Genomic DNA, 13,221 nt, shown 5'->3' with positions numbered 1-13,221 from the left:
GGAGAGGTCAATACGTATATTTTATAAAATGTGATTTTTCCTGTTCTATTATAATTTTTATCCCTGATTCTAGTTAATTTAAATAATTTAGTTTTGGTGATTTGCTGGGAGATTTTTGTTCTTCCATTAGTTTCAGATGTAGTTGCTGCACTATAAGAAGAGTTTGTTTTTAAATAAACACTGAACATTTCTTGAACTTGACTTGAAAAAATTATTGTTTGACCAATTAAAAAATAAAAAGAGTATTTATAATAGAATCAGGAAAATGAAAATTTTTAATTGAATTAATGAACAATATTATATTTATTTTTAAATAAAATCAGTTCTACAACTAGATAAAATAAATTATTAATTTGCTGTTAAATTAAATTATACGCATGATTATATTAAATACGTAACAAGCCAATTACAAGAGTTACAAATAAAATAACATTCATATCTTAGTTATAAACTAACTCAAAGAAAACTAACACTAAATTTTTTAACTAATTTTAATTAGTACAATTATTATACTTCTCAACATTACAGAAACTTTAAATAAATAAAATTTATATATATTATATGTAACATTAAAATATTGGTTCATATTTGCTGCGTTTCTTCTTTTTATTTTTTGATTTATTGTTACCTACAATAAAAAAAAAAAAACTTTTAATAATTATTATACATCTGGATAAATATTGGTTTGTCATTGCAATTTGTAAGTAATACTCATACACTACAGTTATACTAAATTTATCTTCTATGGAACATTGAACTATCTAAAAGTTCTTTAAAACTATCTCAAGTCAATATTTATGGAAGAATATGGTTTACTTAAAATAAATTCTCTAGCCAAAGAATGAACAAAGGCTTATGCAGATACATTTTATTAAGGGTATCTCTTTGTTGGATTTACTTATATAGACATATTATAAGATAGTTAGAACTTAGAATAAAAATAAAAATATTTTTGTTGTATATTTGAACTATAATCAACAATTAAAATAATATTTGTAAATAAATTTTAAGATTTTCGAGTTTGGTTAACTTGATTTCCTACAGCATAAGGTGGTGTAACAGCACAAATAAGCCTATTCTACAATTAATTCATAAAATGACTTAAGAAAAAATAGATATAATTTTATTTTCAATAAGAGTAATATAATTTTTAGTTTGATGGATACCATAAAAGATCAAATATTTAATGTACTTAGAATTTTGAGATATACAGAAAATGTCCATAAAATAAAAATGTAGGATTTGATTATTTGAACACACGACTATGCCCAAGGGTTGTATGGTTAGTGATCAATTTAAGATAATAGGATACATTTAAAATTGTGTATTTAGATAATAAATTTATTTGTGTATATATAATAAATATACATACTATGTAAGTTCATGTTGGCTACAGCATCTTCTAAAATATTATTCATCGACATAGAATTTGGTCTAGAACCCAATATTGGCCATTGAGATGATACATTAGGTAAAACATGATCTGATGAAGAGGAGTTACTTGCAGTAACTTCATTCTGCAATGCCTGAAAATATAAAGCTTAATAACCATAGAATTCTACAACTATATTAAAAAACAAAGTAAAATAATTGTAGGTATATTTTGTTCTAAATGAAAATAAAAATGGTTTAAAGATAAGTTAGTCTTCAAAAATGTTAATAACCCCCACCATACAAAACATAAACCTAAGAGAATCTATAAAAAAATAAAGAATATTAACACTGTACCTTTGCAAATGATAAATTACTTGGTGAACCATTAGAAATATTTACTATAGCATGATCTGAAGTTGAAGTTATACCAATTGATTCACTCAAAGGAATCATGCTATTAAAATATTTATAAATTGTTTAAACATTTTATTTAATTATTATTTATTATGGAAAAATAAATATAAATACCTTTTGTCAGCAAATGGATCATAGCCACATTCTGGGAATAAACTTCTATTATGCCATTCAGGAAGTGGCAATTCCTTTTTAGAATTTCTTTCTTCAATGCGTTTAGCAAGCCGTTGCTCATCACGTGCACGCCTATCTCTAATAGCTTTTTTTTCATCCAAGTTACCTAAATTTAAAAGAATTTTAAGTTATTATATTTCTTTTACAAGAAATTCGATCTAGTGGATAATATAAAAATTAGTCTATTAAATATTTTTAACTATGTCAGAACATAGTTATGTTGGTCATAATTACTTTTAAATATAAATAAGGTTTCTTGACTGACAATATTAGTCAAATCTAATTCAACCCATTCAAAAACAGTAGTTATGGGCAAATGTAACAGGAATCTATAGCGTTTTCTTGATGCTTCAGTCATCGATAAGGACTGTTTTTCAATTACAATAGCATCTATCTGCTGTGGACTATTTTCTAGACTGCCAAACATACATTCTAACATTTCTACATTAACTGCTGATAAATATATATGCTGACCATCCAAAGCTGTTAAAGTTAATGAGTATATTAAACAAATAAGCCAACATACATTTTAAACTTAAATATTTACCTTGATAAAAAAAAAAATCTTTTTTGGCAGGTTTATTCTGTAAAACCTCTTTATCAGCAATGTTAAAATTATGTAAATTTGTCTTCATTTCTCTAAAAGTTGAAATACTTCATTAATATTAATATACCTAATTTTTCATTTAATAAACCACAATTCTATACTTGAAAAAATAAGTAATTGTATACTTTAATAAGGATAAATAAATATGTTCATTATTATTATGTTTAATACTCAGTTATGTATAATTCTAAATATTAACATATAACATTTGACAAATTTAAGAATTTAATATTTTAATATAATGCTTCATTATCTTGGTAGAGATATAGAGGATACAAGGTACCTACAGACATAGTTTTGATTTCTCATTAATAATAAACAATAATTAACATACCATATAATAATATATTAATACATTATCTATAAACTATAACATTATATTATTAAATAATAATACACACTAATATATTGTACGTTACTATTGGAAAATAGTCTGACTATCTATGAAGTATTTTTAAATCATTATTATAATTTAATATCAATTATGAGGATGTTAGATAAATTTTTATGTGATTTTTCAAATTTAAATCAGTTTTGATCAAGGAATGTTAATTTTTAATATGTAATACATTATCTTACTTTATATGCGAATTTGGATTTTCATCTAAAACATTAGTAACATTATGAGAACATCCAGGAATTCCTATAAAGTTCTTTGGTTGTGATTGCTATAAAATATATATTTGTATTAGTAGATAATAACTGATTAATTTAATTAATAGTAAACATTCATTATCTCAAAAAGGTAATATATTTGTATTTATATATTTTATATCAACTTAATATTTCAGGTAGGTATTGTACTTTTTTGAATGACTGAGTACATTTTTAAATTTATATTCTAAAGCAAAATATTATTTTGAGAGTATTGATATTAATTTTTAAAAACGAAATTAATGAATAATTAAATTGTAAATGAGAAAAGTAATTAATAAAAAAATTGTGCATTTGTAATTATGTATAAAAAATAATTACTTAATCTAACCTATTTGAAAATGTACTTTTAAAACCTAAAAATTATAACAATATAAAATAAAAATGTACTTATTTTTTAATGAATAATAGTTTAAAATGATATTAAAAGTAATAAATTTTCAGAAACTTTTAATACTTTTTGTGATAATGTTAACTGTTTCATTTAAACAACATAACCCTGCATAATTTATATTAATTTTATTCAAATTACTGGTGACGCCGATGATGGTGATCCTAGATTTGCATGTATTGCAGAATTCATAGATTCACAGTTTGTTCCTTTTATTTCCAAATTCTTATTAAAGAAAAAGAAAATTAAAATGTACATTGTAATTGTAATTTTATTTTACAAGCAACTTACTGGTTCCTGATTCATTAAAATGTCTTCTCTTTTTGATAACAGTTCAAGAGCTTCAAAAATATATTTTTTTTCTGTATCTTCAGTTTCCCAGTAGTCTAAAAGTAAGACAAGAGCTTCCCTTTCTTGGTTTATAATGTTTAAAATCTAAAATGTTACATTGGTAAATTTGTGTTTACAAATATCGTAAATGTTTGTTTTCTTACTTGGCTTTTATAACCAATTAAAAGTCTGGAATATGCTGTAGAGTAATTAGATTCACAAGCTGATAAAGGAGTATCATCAGATGGTTTAAACATATTTTTACAGAGTTCAGACATTGGGTATGCTTGCAAAGAATTTCTAGCACGCTTCATTAGTTGTAAAGTTATTGATTGACCAACACAGCATTCTTCTTTAATAATTATTTCAACGCTAAAAATGCCAAAATTACCACATTACATAAACATTTAAATAATTTTATGTTTACGATGTATATACACACATTTTTTTCAATTAACTAATTATTTAAATAATATTTTCAGTAATTTTTTTTTTAAATGTTATTGTTACCTTTTTAATTCTTTTTTTAATATTCTAGAATGACATATAGGACAGCCAGCCGTATCAAGTTCTTCATTTATATCTAAATAATGCAAAATGCAAGGCCAACAATATATATGACCACAACGAGTCATTTTTGGTGTTATTGGTATATCCATACATATAGGACACTTAATAAATTGAGTAGAAAACATTTTCTGAAACAGTAAATTTATTATTTATATTAACAAATAGATTATCCACTGCTAATTTTTAATGAAAACATGTTTTTAGCATTTATTTAATTTAAACTGATATCAATTTCAACTTACAATTTGTTCAATACAATCCCAATCAACAATTTCATCCTGATCAAACATCCACTGAGAATAATCTTTTCCAAACTTGACTACAAATTGACAACTGTTTTAACATAATTATTTATTAACATCACATTGTAATATTCATTCAATGTGCTAATAATATTAAAAAAAAAAAAAAAATACTTTGCTATCAAAAAATGTTTGACATTGAATTTTTGTGGAAATTCTTTTTTTCTAGATCCGTAGCCATTACGCATATTCCATTTGTTATTTTGATCCATATGCCTTAATACAGGCAATATATCATCATCATCAACATCATTTAACGATTCAGTTACCTAAAAATTATAATCAATTAGTAAAATAGATTTAGAATAAAAATGTAATACTTTGATATAACACAATATAGCATACAGAACAAAAAAAATAGTTTTTACAGAAAAGTACTTAAACACAAGTCAAATATATTATTATTTACAAACCTCGGAACTCTTCTTTCTACAAAAGAGACTAGCTCGAGGTTGCGGCTGTTTATTGTTGTTTGAGTTCTTTTTAAAGCTGATATTTCGGTTAGCTTCAAATTTTTGAGGTTGAATATTAACAGCTTTTCCATTTCGACGATTTGAGTGCTTTGAATTTAATGAATCTATAGCAAAATAAATAAAAATGAAAATAATTATATTGTTTAGATTAAAACAAATAATATTAAATTACTTTAAGTTTTAGTAAATACACAATATTAAATATTCATATGAATGTAATATATATTAGTTAAAGACAGTCAAAAAAAAAAAACTAAGTTTACTTCAACATTTAATAAGATGGTATTTGTGCAAAAATTGTAAATTTCAAGGTTTTTTTTAAAAAAAAAAATGTATTTATTGTTACAAAATTTTAAAGGTCAAGTAATCCATTTGATTGAATATAGAATCAATTCAAGTATCTGTACTTTTCTTTTAATTTTATAAGTTTTATGGCTTTGTATTAAAATAATCTACCTATTATCAAAAAAAAAAAAACGAAAAAATTTAATAGGTTCAATAAAATTTAACTTTGATTTGAAATATTGTAATCATTTTTTTGAAAATATTTAATCAAATACATGGTTACCATTAATCACTACTTTCTAAATAATAATAATAAATCAGTGTCCTGCGCCCAACGTCAATTTAAATAAAATCCCTGTAAGTGGGCATTGATTAGCCTTGTATACCTATCCAGATTTTTTTTACCCCCATATTCTTGTAAAAAGTGTACGAGGAAAATTGTCCATAAATTGTTTTAAGTTAATTACTTTGTTGTTTATAAGTAAACAACATATTAATTTAGTACTTATGCACTTAAAATAATATAAATAAGGGGATATGCTGTACAAAAAAAGGATAAAAAATATTTTTATCTTGAAAATAAATAAATGAATAATACAATAAATAAAATTAAAAAAAAAAAATGAAGTTAAAAGAGATAGGGTCAGTCAGACAAATTATAATAATGATTAATACGACTCGTACGAGTTAGTGAGTGTACGCTCAAATCATCTATGACAAATACTTAATCTTCCTACAAAACTGAAACTAGAATATTACACTATTCATATCAAAATTCCAAAAAAATGATATATTATTATAATATAGTTCATGTTTATAAATATAGGAAATTTTAATGATATGAACAAAAACGTGCATTTTTTTTTCATAGCACATTTGCACAAACTATATAAGAATTACAGTTCAGCCACGCTTATCCTACACCAGACAGATCGTCCATTTTACAAAAGCAAAAGCTGGTTTCCATTTTCTAAAACTTTTTTTCAGACTTGAGTTATATCCAATTTTCTCCAAATATTAAAATATAGTAGCCAATAGTTTAGCCGGCATTAGTATGGCAGTCTTAGTGTTGTTGTTGTGTACCGTATTATAATGGGACAATAAAGCTGGGATCACACTAAATGTATTTTTATCGTTTGTCGACTTTATTTTGGCCCAGAATTTTCTATAAAATGAAGGCATGTCTAGGAAATTACAAAAAGTAAAATAACTATTTATCTGTTTAATATATATTTTTTCTTTAAACTAGTACCATTTAATGGTAGTTGAAATGTGTTATAGCCTATAATTACCTATAACAAAATAAAATTGTTAAAATTGCATTGGTCATTTATTTTAATATAATATTTTTACTTAAATATATAATTATATATGCTTATAATTACATACCTACACTTTATTGGAAGGAAATTGTTACGACGCGCCTGATACCTTCAAAGGATTATCCTCTATCATACCTCACCCAACTATTTTCGACCATTCTCTACTTTAGTTTTCCTTTTTATTTTTACATTGATTTCTAATGCAACTTCAGAGTTACACCTGCTCATAACGTGACAACCTATTCTCTTCAATTTAGTTTACCGACAAAAACATGCCCTCATAAGATAAATACAAATCGTATATAGATCAGATTAAAGATTAATACGCAGTGAGAACACTGAGAACTGAAAATACTTTATTCGAATTTTGCCACAAACGTCAAACGCATTGATACTTTGGTTATGCGATTGGAGCACTATGGAGTTAGGTTATTTACAGCTGTAACGTAAGTGGCAGTAGTGGCAGTACCACCACTGCGGAGGTATTCACCGGATACGATAACTTGTTGTTTAGATAAACAATGAAAAATCTTAAAATACAACTGAAAACCAGCAAATATGCCTCAACTGACAAATAAAAAAAAAAAACCTGCATTTTTTACAAAGAATAAGACATAAATATAAAAATGTAAAAATTTGGTTTTGATATAACGTGAAACAAATTAGAATCCATATTGAAATTTTTTTACAGTTGCACAAAACAAATATGCAAATGGTAAAATGATAATTCTTCTATCTGACTGACGATGAATACTCAATGCTCATAAGCTAAATTATTTGTTTTGTCTTGCTAAAATACTATAAACTGCAAAGCAATACTCAAACCAAAAATAAAAAATAGATTTTATACATTATAAATAATTTATAAGTTTATTTTTTTCATGAATTAAATAAATTATTGTTAATTTTTTTTTCCATGAAATTGTGGCGTTGTCTAATGATAAGAAATATAACCCAATACTCGAATGGCTGTACAATTAATGGTCAATTGGCTGTCGCGTAAAACTAGAAAACAAAAGATATGTCTAGTTAGAAATCGTTTAAACTTACCTATCTACCTAACGTACGCGTTCATTATTCAGTCTGAATTTATGAACTGTTTAAATTAAAAGTAAATCGATCGACATGGTGAATAAGTGCAGTGTGACTTGTTGCAAAAGTTTGTACACGAAGGACAATTCCAAAGTTAGATTACACAGGTAATCTATTAAAAACCAACTCTGAACTACCTCCGTTGTGGAGGACGGAAGTTGATAGAATGCATTGTAAATAAATTTGGAATATTATATTGATTCCTTTTCATTTTTATCTTTTTAATTTAGGTTTCCTTTAACGGATCCAGAAACATTACCCTTGTGGATAGCTGCCACTGGCAGAGAAAAAGATTGGAAACCTTGTAAGAGTAGTAGATTGTGTGGCAATCATTTTGAAAAATCTGAATACATAATTGGCCATGGCAAAGGTGTTTTAAAGACAAAATCAGTCCCAACAATTGAATATCGTTTAGATACTATGGTATGTAATTTGAAAACATTGCTCTTTAACACATTAACTGCCATATGATTGCCAGCGATTATTCAATAAAAATTTGTATATACATAATATTTAAAAAAAAATTGAAAAATAAATAATATATTATAGGTATCTATATCAAAAAAAATTATAATAATTCCTGCTACGCCACAGTTCTTATTTTGGTGCATTATTGTAGTGCTATGTATAAGTTAATAATATAAAACTAAATTCATTTATGGTCGCTAACGGTCACAAATGTATAAAATTTGAGAATTACAGATGATCGCCGGCGGTCATATGGTGGTTAATGTATTAAAATAAAAACAAATTTTATCAGCATATAATTTAATATATATTACTTTAGAAATACCACAAAAAGAAGTCGTTAAATTCAAATAATGATGTGGAGCAAATGATCAATCATTTAGAAGTCGATTCAGAGGTAATTTAAAATTAATTAATTGATACTTCTAATTTTTTGTTTACTTATGAACATTTATAAAATATATAGGATATTAGTGATACAAATGTTGAAATTGTTCAACTCGATTACAACGATTTAGAAAATGAAAATCTAAAAAGGGATAAGTATTTTAATAATGGATATCTATATGATAAAATCGAGAATGTAAACATAGAAGATGAAAATTGTACACAAATTTATAGACATATTAACTTTCCAAACTCGGAGAATGATTACGACAACAGAGATGATAGTGAGGAAGCTTCAAAAAATGAAAATGAAGATTCCAAAATTGAAATAAAAAATGATATTTGTAACAGAGAAAACCAATGGTATGCTTTTTTTTATAATATATTATATTGACCCTAATAAATATAACTGAAAAAAAATGTATTGCATAGTTACATGTTTACAAGCAGTTTCAAGGAAGGTGCCGAACCTATAGATTTAACACCTCCAGAAGATAAACCATCTGAAAGACCATTAAATACGGTAGGATTTTAATATCTTAAGAATTTATAAATGAAATAGATGTATTTGATATTAATATAATTTCAGAATATTGAACAATCAATAGCAGATTCAAATTTTAATAAAATTATGGCCTTAAAATTAAAAAAACAACGACGCACTAAAGATATTTATTCATTATACTTCAAGGCTTTGAAGAAAAAGAAATTTCAAAAACAAGAAAAGTTTCTTAAAAGTTCTAATAATGAGACGGCGTCATTTGCTGCTTTTATAGAAGCTCAAATGAAAGATTTACGTAAAAATAAAAGAGTTTACTTAACTACAAAACACAAAATTCAAAAAATACTAATGAAAGCACAGCTTGAAATAGCAAATTGAACTGATTTTGATTAAAATTAAAAAATGGTAATTTTATAAGTAATTTTTGTTTAATCCTGTAATAAATTTATATATATTATACTATTTAGATTATAAAGTAAATTATTAATATAGAATAATATTTGTATCTAATATGTAAGCTTAATAATGTATATTGTATTAGTCTGTAGTTGTATGTGTAAGTGTTTTATTTAATTTATACATTAATAAATTATTATTAAATAAAACATTTTTACCTTAAATTATAAAAAATTTACTTCATAACTAAACATAATCAAATAAACTTTTAAATTTAATTTTAAGATAATATTATACTTGTTTATTGTGTTGAACACTAGAATAAATTATCTTATTTTCCAATTAAAAACTAGTAATTTACATTGGTACTCTAGATTTAAAAAAGGCCCACATACATGTAGATAATATAATTACCTACGAGTTTCAAGACTAGAATAATTAGTTTTAATATTAATTATTAATGGTAACAACATAAACTTGATTTTGTTTAATACAAATTTACTATGTTAGGTATATTATGTAAGATGGAGACAACGTGATATACGTCATGCAGATGTCTTTTTAATGAGTACGATCATCTTTAACTAAAGTCAAGACTTTATCACTGAATAGTTATTTTAAGTTTAACTTTAAAATTGTTCACGATATGGGCTAAAAGACACTAGCATACTACAAAATAAAATAATATAGAAAATAAAACAAATCTTATGAACTTATAATTATTTTACTTAACCAATATTTTTTAAAGAATGCATAAGCTTAATTTTTTTTATAAATTAACTAAACATATTTATGCTCTCGACTGTTAAAAATAAAAACTGTGCTGAGATTTTATTATTGTAAAATTTTATAGATTTCAAAACTAACAAAAAATATGTTGATTGAATAAAAACAATTCATTTAATATTATTAAACAATTTTTTTTTTAATTTTAAATATCTGTATAAATGAAGAGCTGACACTTTTTTCAAAATTAAAAAAGTTCAAATTTTAAGTAAAAATATAAATTGCCATTCAACTGATAGACTATATTCTATATTAGCTGATAGTCACCAAATTACTTAGGCTTGCCAATTCATAAGGTGAATAGCAATTTAGCAATTAAGAAAATACATAAAAATAAATTAAAAAATTGGCTGGATCATCATCAATCATGAAAATGAATTTAATTTAGGTTGAATCAAGGATTGATAAAATTTCTAACTAACAATAATAAAGGAGTAAAAAGCAAATTTAAAAATTATTCACATAAACATTATGATGAAAACTGTTTTATAGTATAATTTGTCTAAAATTATTATATTGGATTTTAAATTTTAGTATTAAGAATTTATCGATTATATATTGTTTTAAATTAAATGCAATTATAATAATAATTTTTTAATATTAAAATTACAAAAGAATTAAAAAAAAATCTTGTTGACATAGAACAGCGTTTCTTTTTTATCTGTGGAACCATTTTTGATGTTTACTTTTAACATGGGACCCCTAATTTATTTTAGCTTTTTAGCTTTTTTTAGGATTATTTGCAACAAAAATTATAATTATTTCATATAATAACAATGTGTTAAAGATATTTAATTAAAAAATATTTTAAAATAAAAATAATAATAATACTACTTAAATTATTTTAATTAGACTAAATTTTAATTTTAATAAGATAAGTACCTAGGTGAAATCGTTTTTCATTCATACAAATATTTTTAATATTGAACTTTATTGATAAAAGTTATACCAACATTTTTTTTCTCCACTAGCCACTACTAATCTTTAGTTAGATATTCAAAGTAATTTTCTTGAAAATTTTGAAAAAATTACTTAAGCTCAGTGGAAACCCAGGATTCCGCAGAACATAGTTAAGAAACGTTGACATAAATGATTGAGAACCTCTGATTTATATTGATGATTATAGATTAGTTATAATAAAGTGAGAAACCATAATTTTATTTTCACCCTAATACTATATTTGGTGTTTAACAAGTATGTACACATATAGAGGCAAAAATAGTAATAATTAAAGCTATAAAATATTAAATAGGTATGTTTTAATTATAAAGTTGCCTTTGAATAGGTAATATTACACAACTTTTATGATATTATCATTGTTCTTATCAGAAAATTATTTTTAGAAGTATGATTGGGTAAATTATTGTAATTTTTACAACAATTAATAAAAAATATAGTATTCAAATATTTTGAAAACGCTATTTCCCATTACTACTTATTAGTAAGTGTTTATTGCAATAATCATGTTTAATGAATCAAGTGACTTTATAGGAATGTTTTAAACTTAATAAAAATGTTGACAAGACGAAGGTGGACACCAGTTTAGAGAGCATATAATGACACATTATTATTTTGTTGTTGAATTCTATTGACTATTGTTAGTTCGAGAGCATGAAGCTCATTGAACATCAGTTTAAATTTTATCACTACCAGCCTGATCAACCTTGATCTCTACAAAAATAATACATAAGAGCTTCTAACCAACCTGTCGACTTCTTGGCGTCCGTCTTACTGTTGGCCTGCAGTAGAGACTTCGGCAAGGGTACGTTCAGTTTTCTTTCCATCTGACGGTTGTCTGACATTGGTAGTGATTGCACAGGGGTTGGAGGTGTGATCTCCAGGAGGAGAATAAGATGAACGCGAACCGGATTCCGACATTGTATTCATTGAAATGCCATTGTCACACGAACGAATTTCGTAAACAATCGTAACGTCGTCGTTGCCCACGAGATCGGTTCGACGGACGAGGTCCACGGGGAATCAGAGGTCGGCGATCTGAGAGCTGATCTCTCTCTGTTCGCGCACTGAATCGGTGACAATAAGAAAATATTGGGAGTGCTAGTGATCACTCGACGAGTTCGTAATTGACAAGTCCGGACGCGTAAAGTAGTGTTTTACACGGGTGTCACGCTCAAAGCAACACGAAAACGCTGCTTTTCCGTATTGTGCAAACGCTATGACAAAACGACGTCTGCCAGTCACTATAACTGGTCGCTACTCACTTCACACTTGATGTTCGGCAGATGCCTTATAACTGGATAACTGGCGAGTGCACGTCTTTTAAAATCACTACAAAACCTTAGTCGTCACTCGTCACAACGTACGGCCGTGACGATTAGACCCAAAACGCGATTGCGACGATTGCGTATCGCCAATATTGCACTTTATATTAAAATATATCATAATATCATAATAATAATAGTAATAATAATAGTTGAACCGCAATATTATATTCATCGACTATAATCTACCTTGGTTGAAAATTGTTCTCTGTGATATGGGAATTTTAAAACGCGGTCTGTCAATCGTTTTTTATCCATGAAAATCCGAAAATTATGGAGGTAATTGTATATAGTTGTTCTAGTTGTAATAAATATGCAAAATATATTCATTATTCAATATTCAATAGTATTAAAATAAACAAGTAACGATTGCACGTAAAGTTACATTAAATTGTAAATTGCATTTCACATA

General features: G+C 25.4%; 2 protein-coding genes across 2 annotated transcripts; one reads left to right on the top strand and one right to left on the bottom strand.

The window, feature by feature from the left end:
• Positions 1-569: 569 nt before the first annotated feature.
• On the bottom strand, positions 570-12,929 carry LOC112599139 (RING finger protein 10). Its single transcript, XM_025345904.1, has 15 exons — positions 12,233-12,929; positions 5,230-5,393; positions 4,931-5,085; positions 4,757-4,847; positions 4,455-4,642; positions 4,109-4,316; positions 3,906-4,049; positions 3,756-3,839; positions 3,149-3,237; positions 2,510-2,601; positions 2,197-2,445; positions 1,903-2,068; positions 1,729-1,828; positions 1,373-1,526; positions 570-628 (listed from the first exon to the last, which is right to left on the bottom strand). Exons 1-15 carry the CDS (start codon positions 12,327-12,329, stop codon positions 570-572), a joined length of 2,040 nt encoding a protein of 679 aa, XP_025201689.1. The 5' UTR covers positions 12,330-12,929.
• Positions 7,851-9,795, top strand: LOC112599140. The gene is made up of 6 exons (XM_025345905.1): positions 7,851-8,095; positions 8,219-8,411; positions 8,776-8,853; positions 8,923-9,206; positions 9,276-9,366; positions 9,433-9,795. Exons 1-6 carry the CDS (start codon positions 8,022-8,024, stop codon positions 9,721-9,723), a joined length of 1,011 nt encoding a protein of 336 aa, XP_025201690.1. The 5' UTR covers positions 7,851-8,021; the 3' UTR covers positions 9,724-9,795.
• Positions 12,930-13,221: the final 292 nt, after the last annotated feature.

Source organism: Melanaphis sacchari, unplaced genomic scaffold, assembly GCF_002803265.2.
Source record: "Melanaphis sacchari strain LSU unplaced genomic scaffold, SCAv2.0 Contig4_pilon_pilon, whole genome shotgun sequence".
In the NCBI taxonomy this organism is placed as follows: Eukaryota; Metazoa; Arthropoda; class Insecta; order Hemiptera; family Aphididae; genus Melanaphis; species Melanaphis sacchari.
Note: the sequence above shows the minus strand (reverse complement) of the source record. Positions and strands in the feature narration are given on the sequence as shown.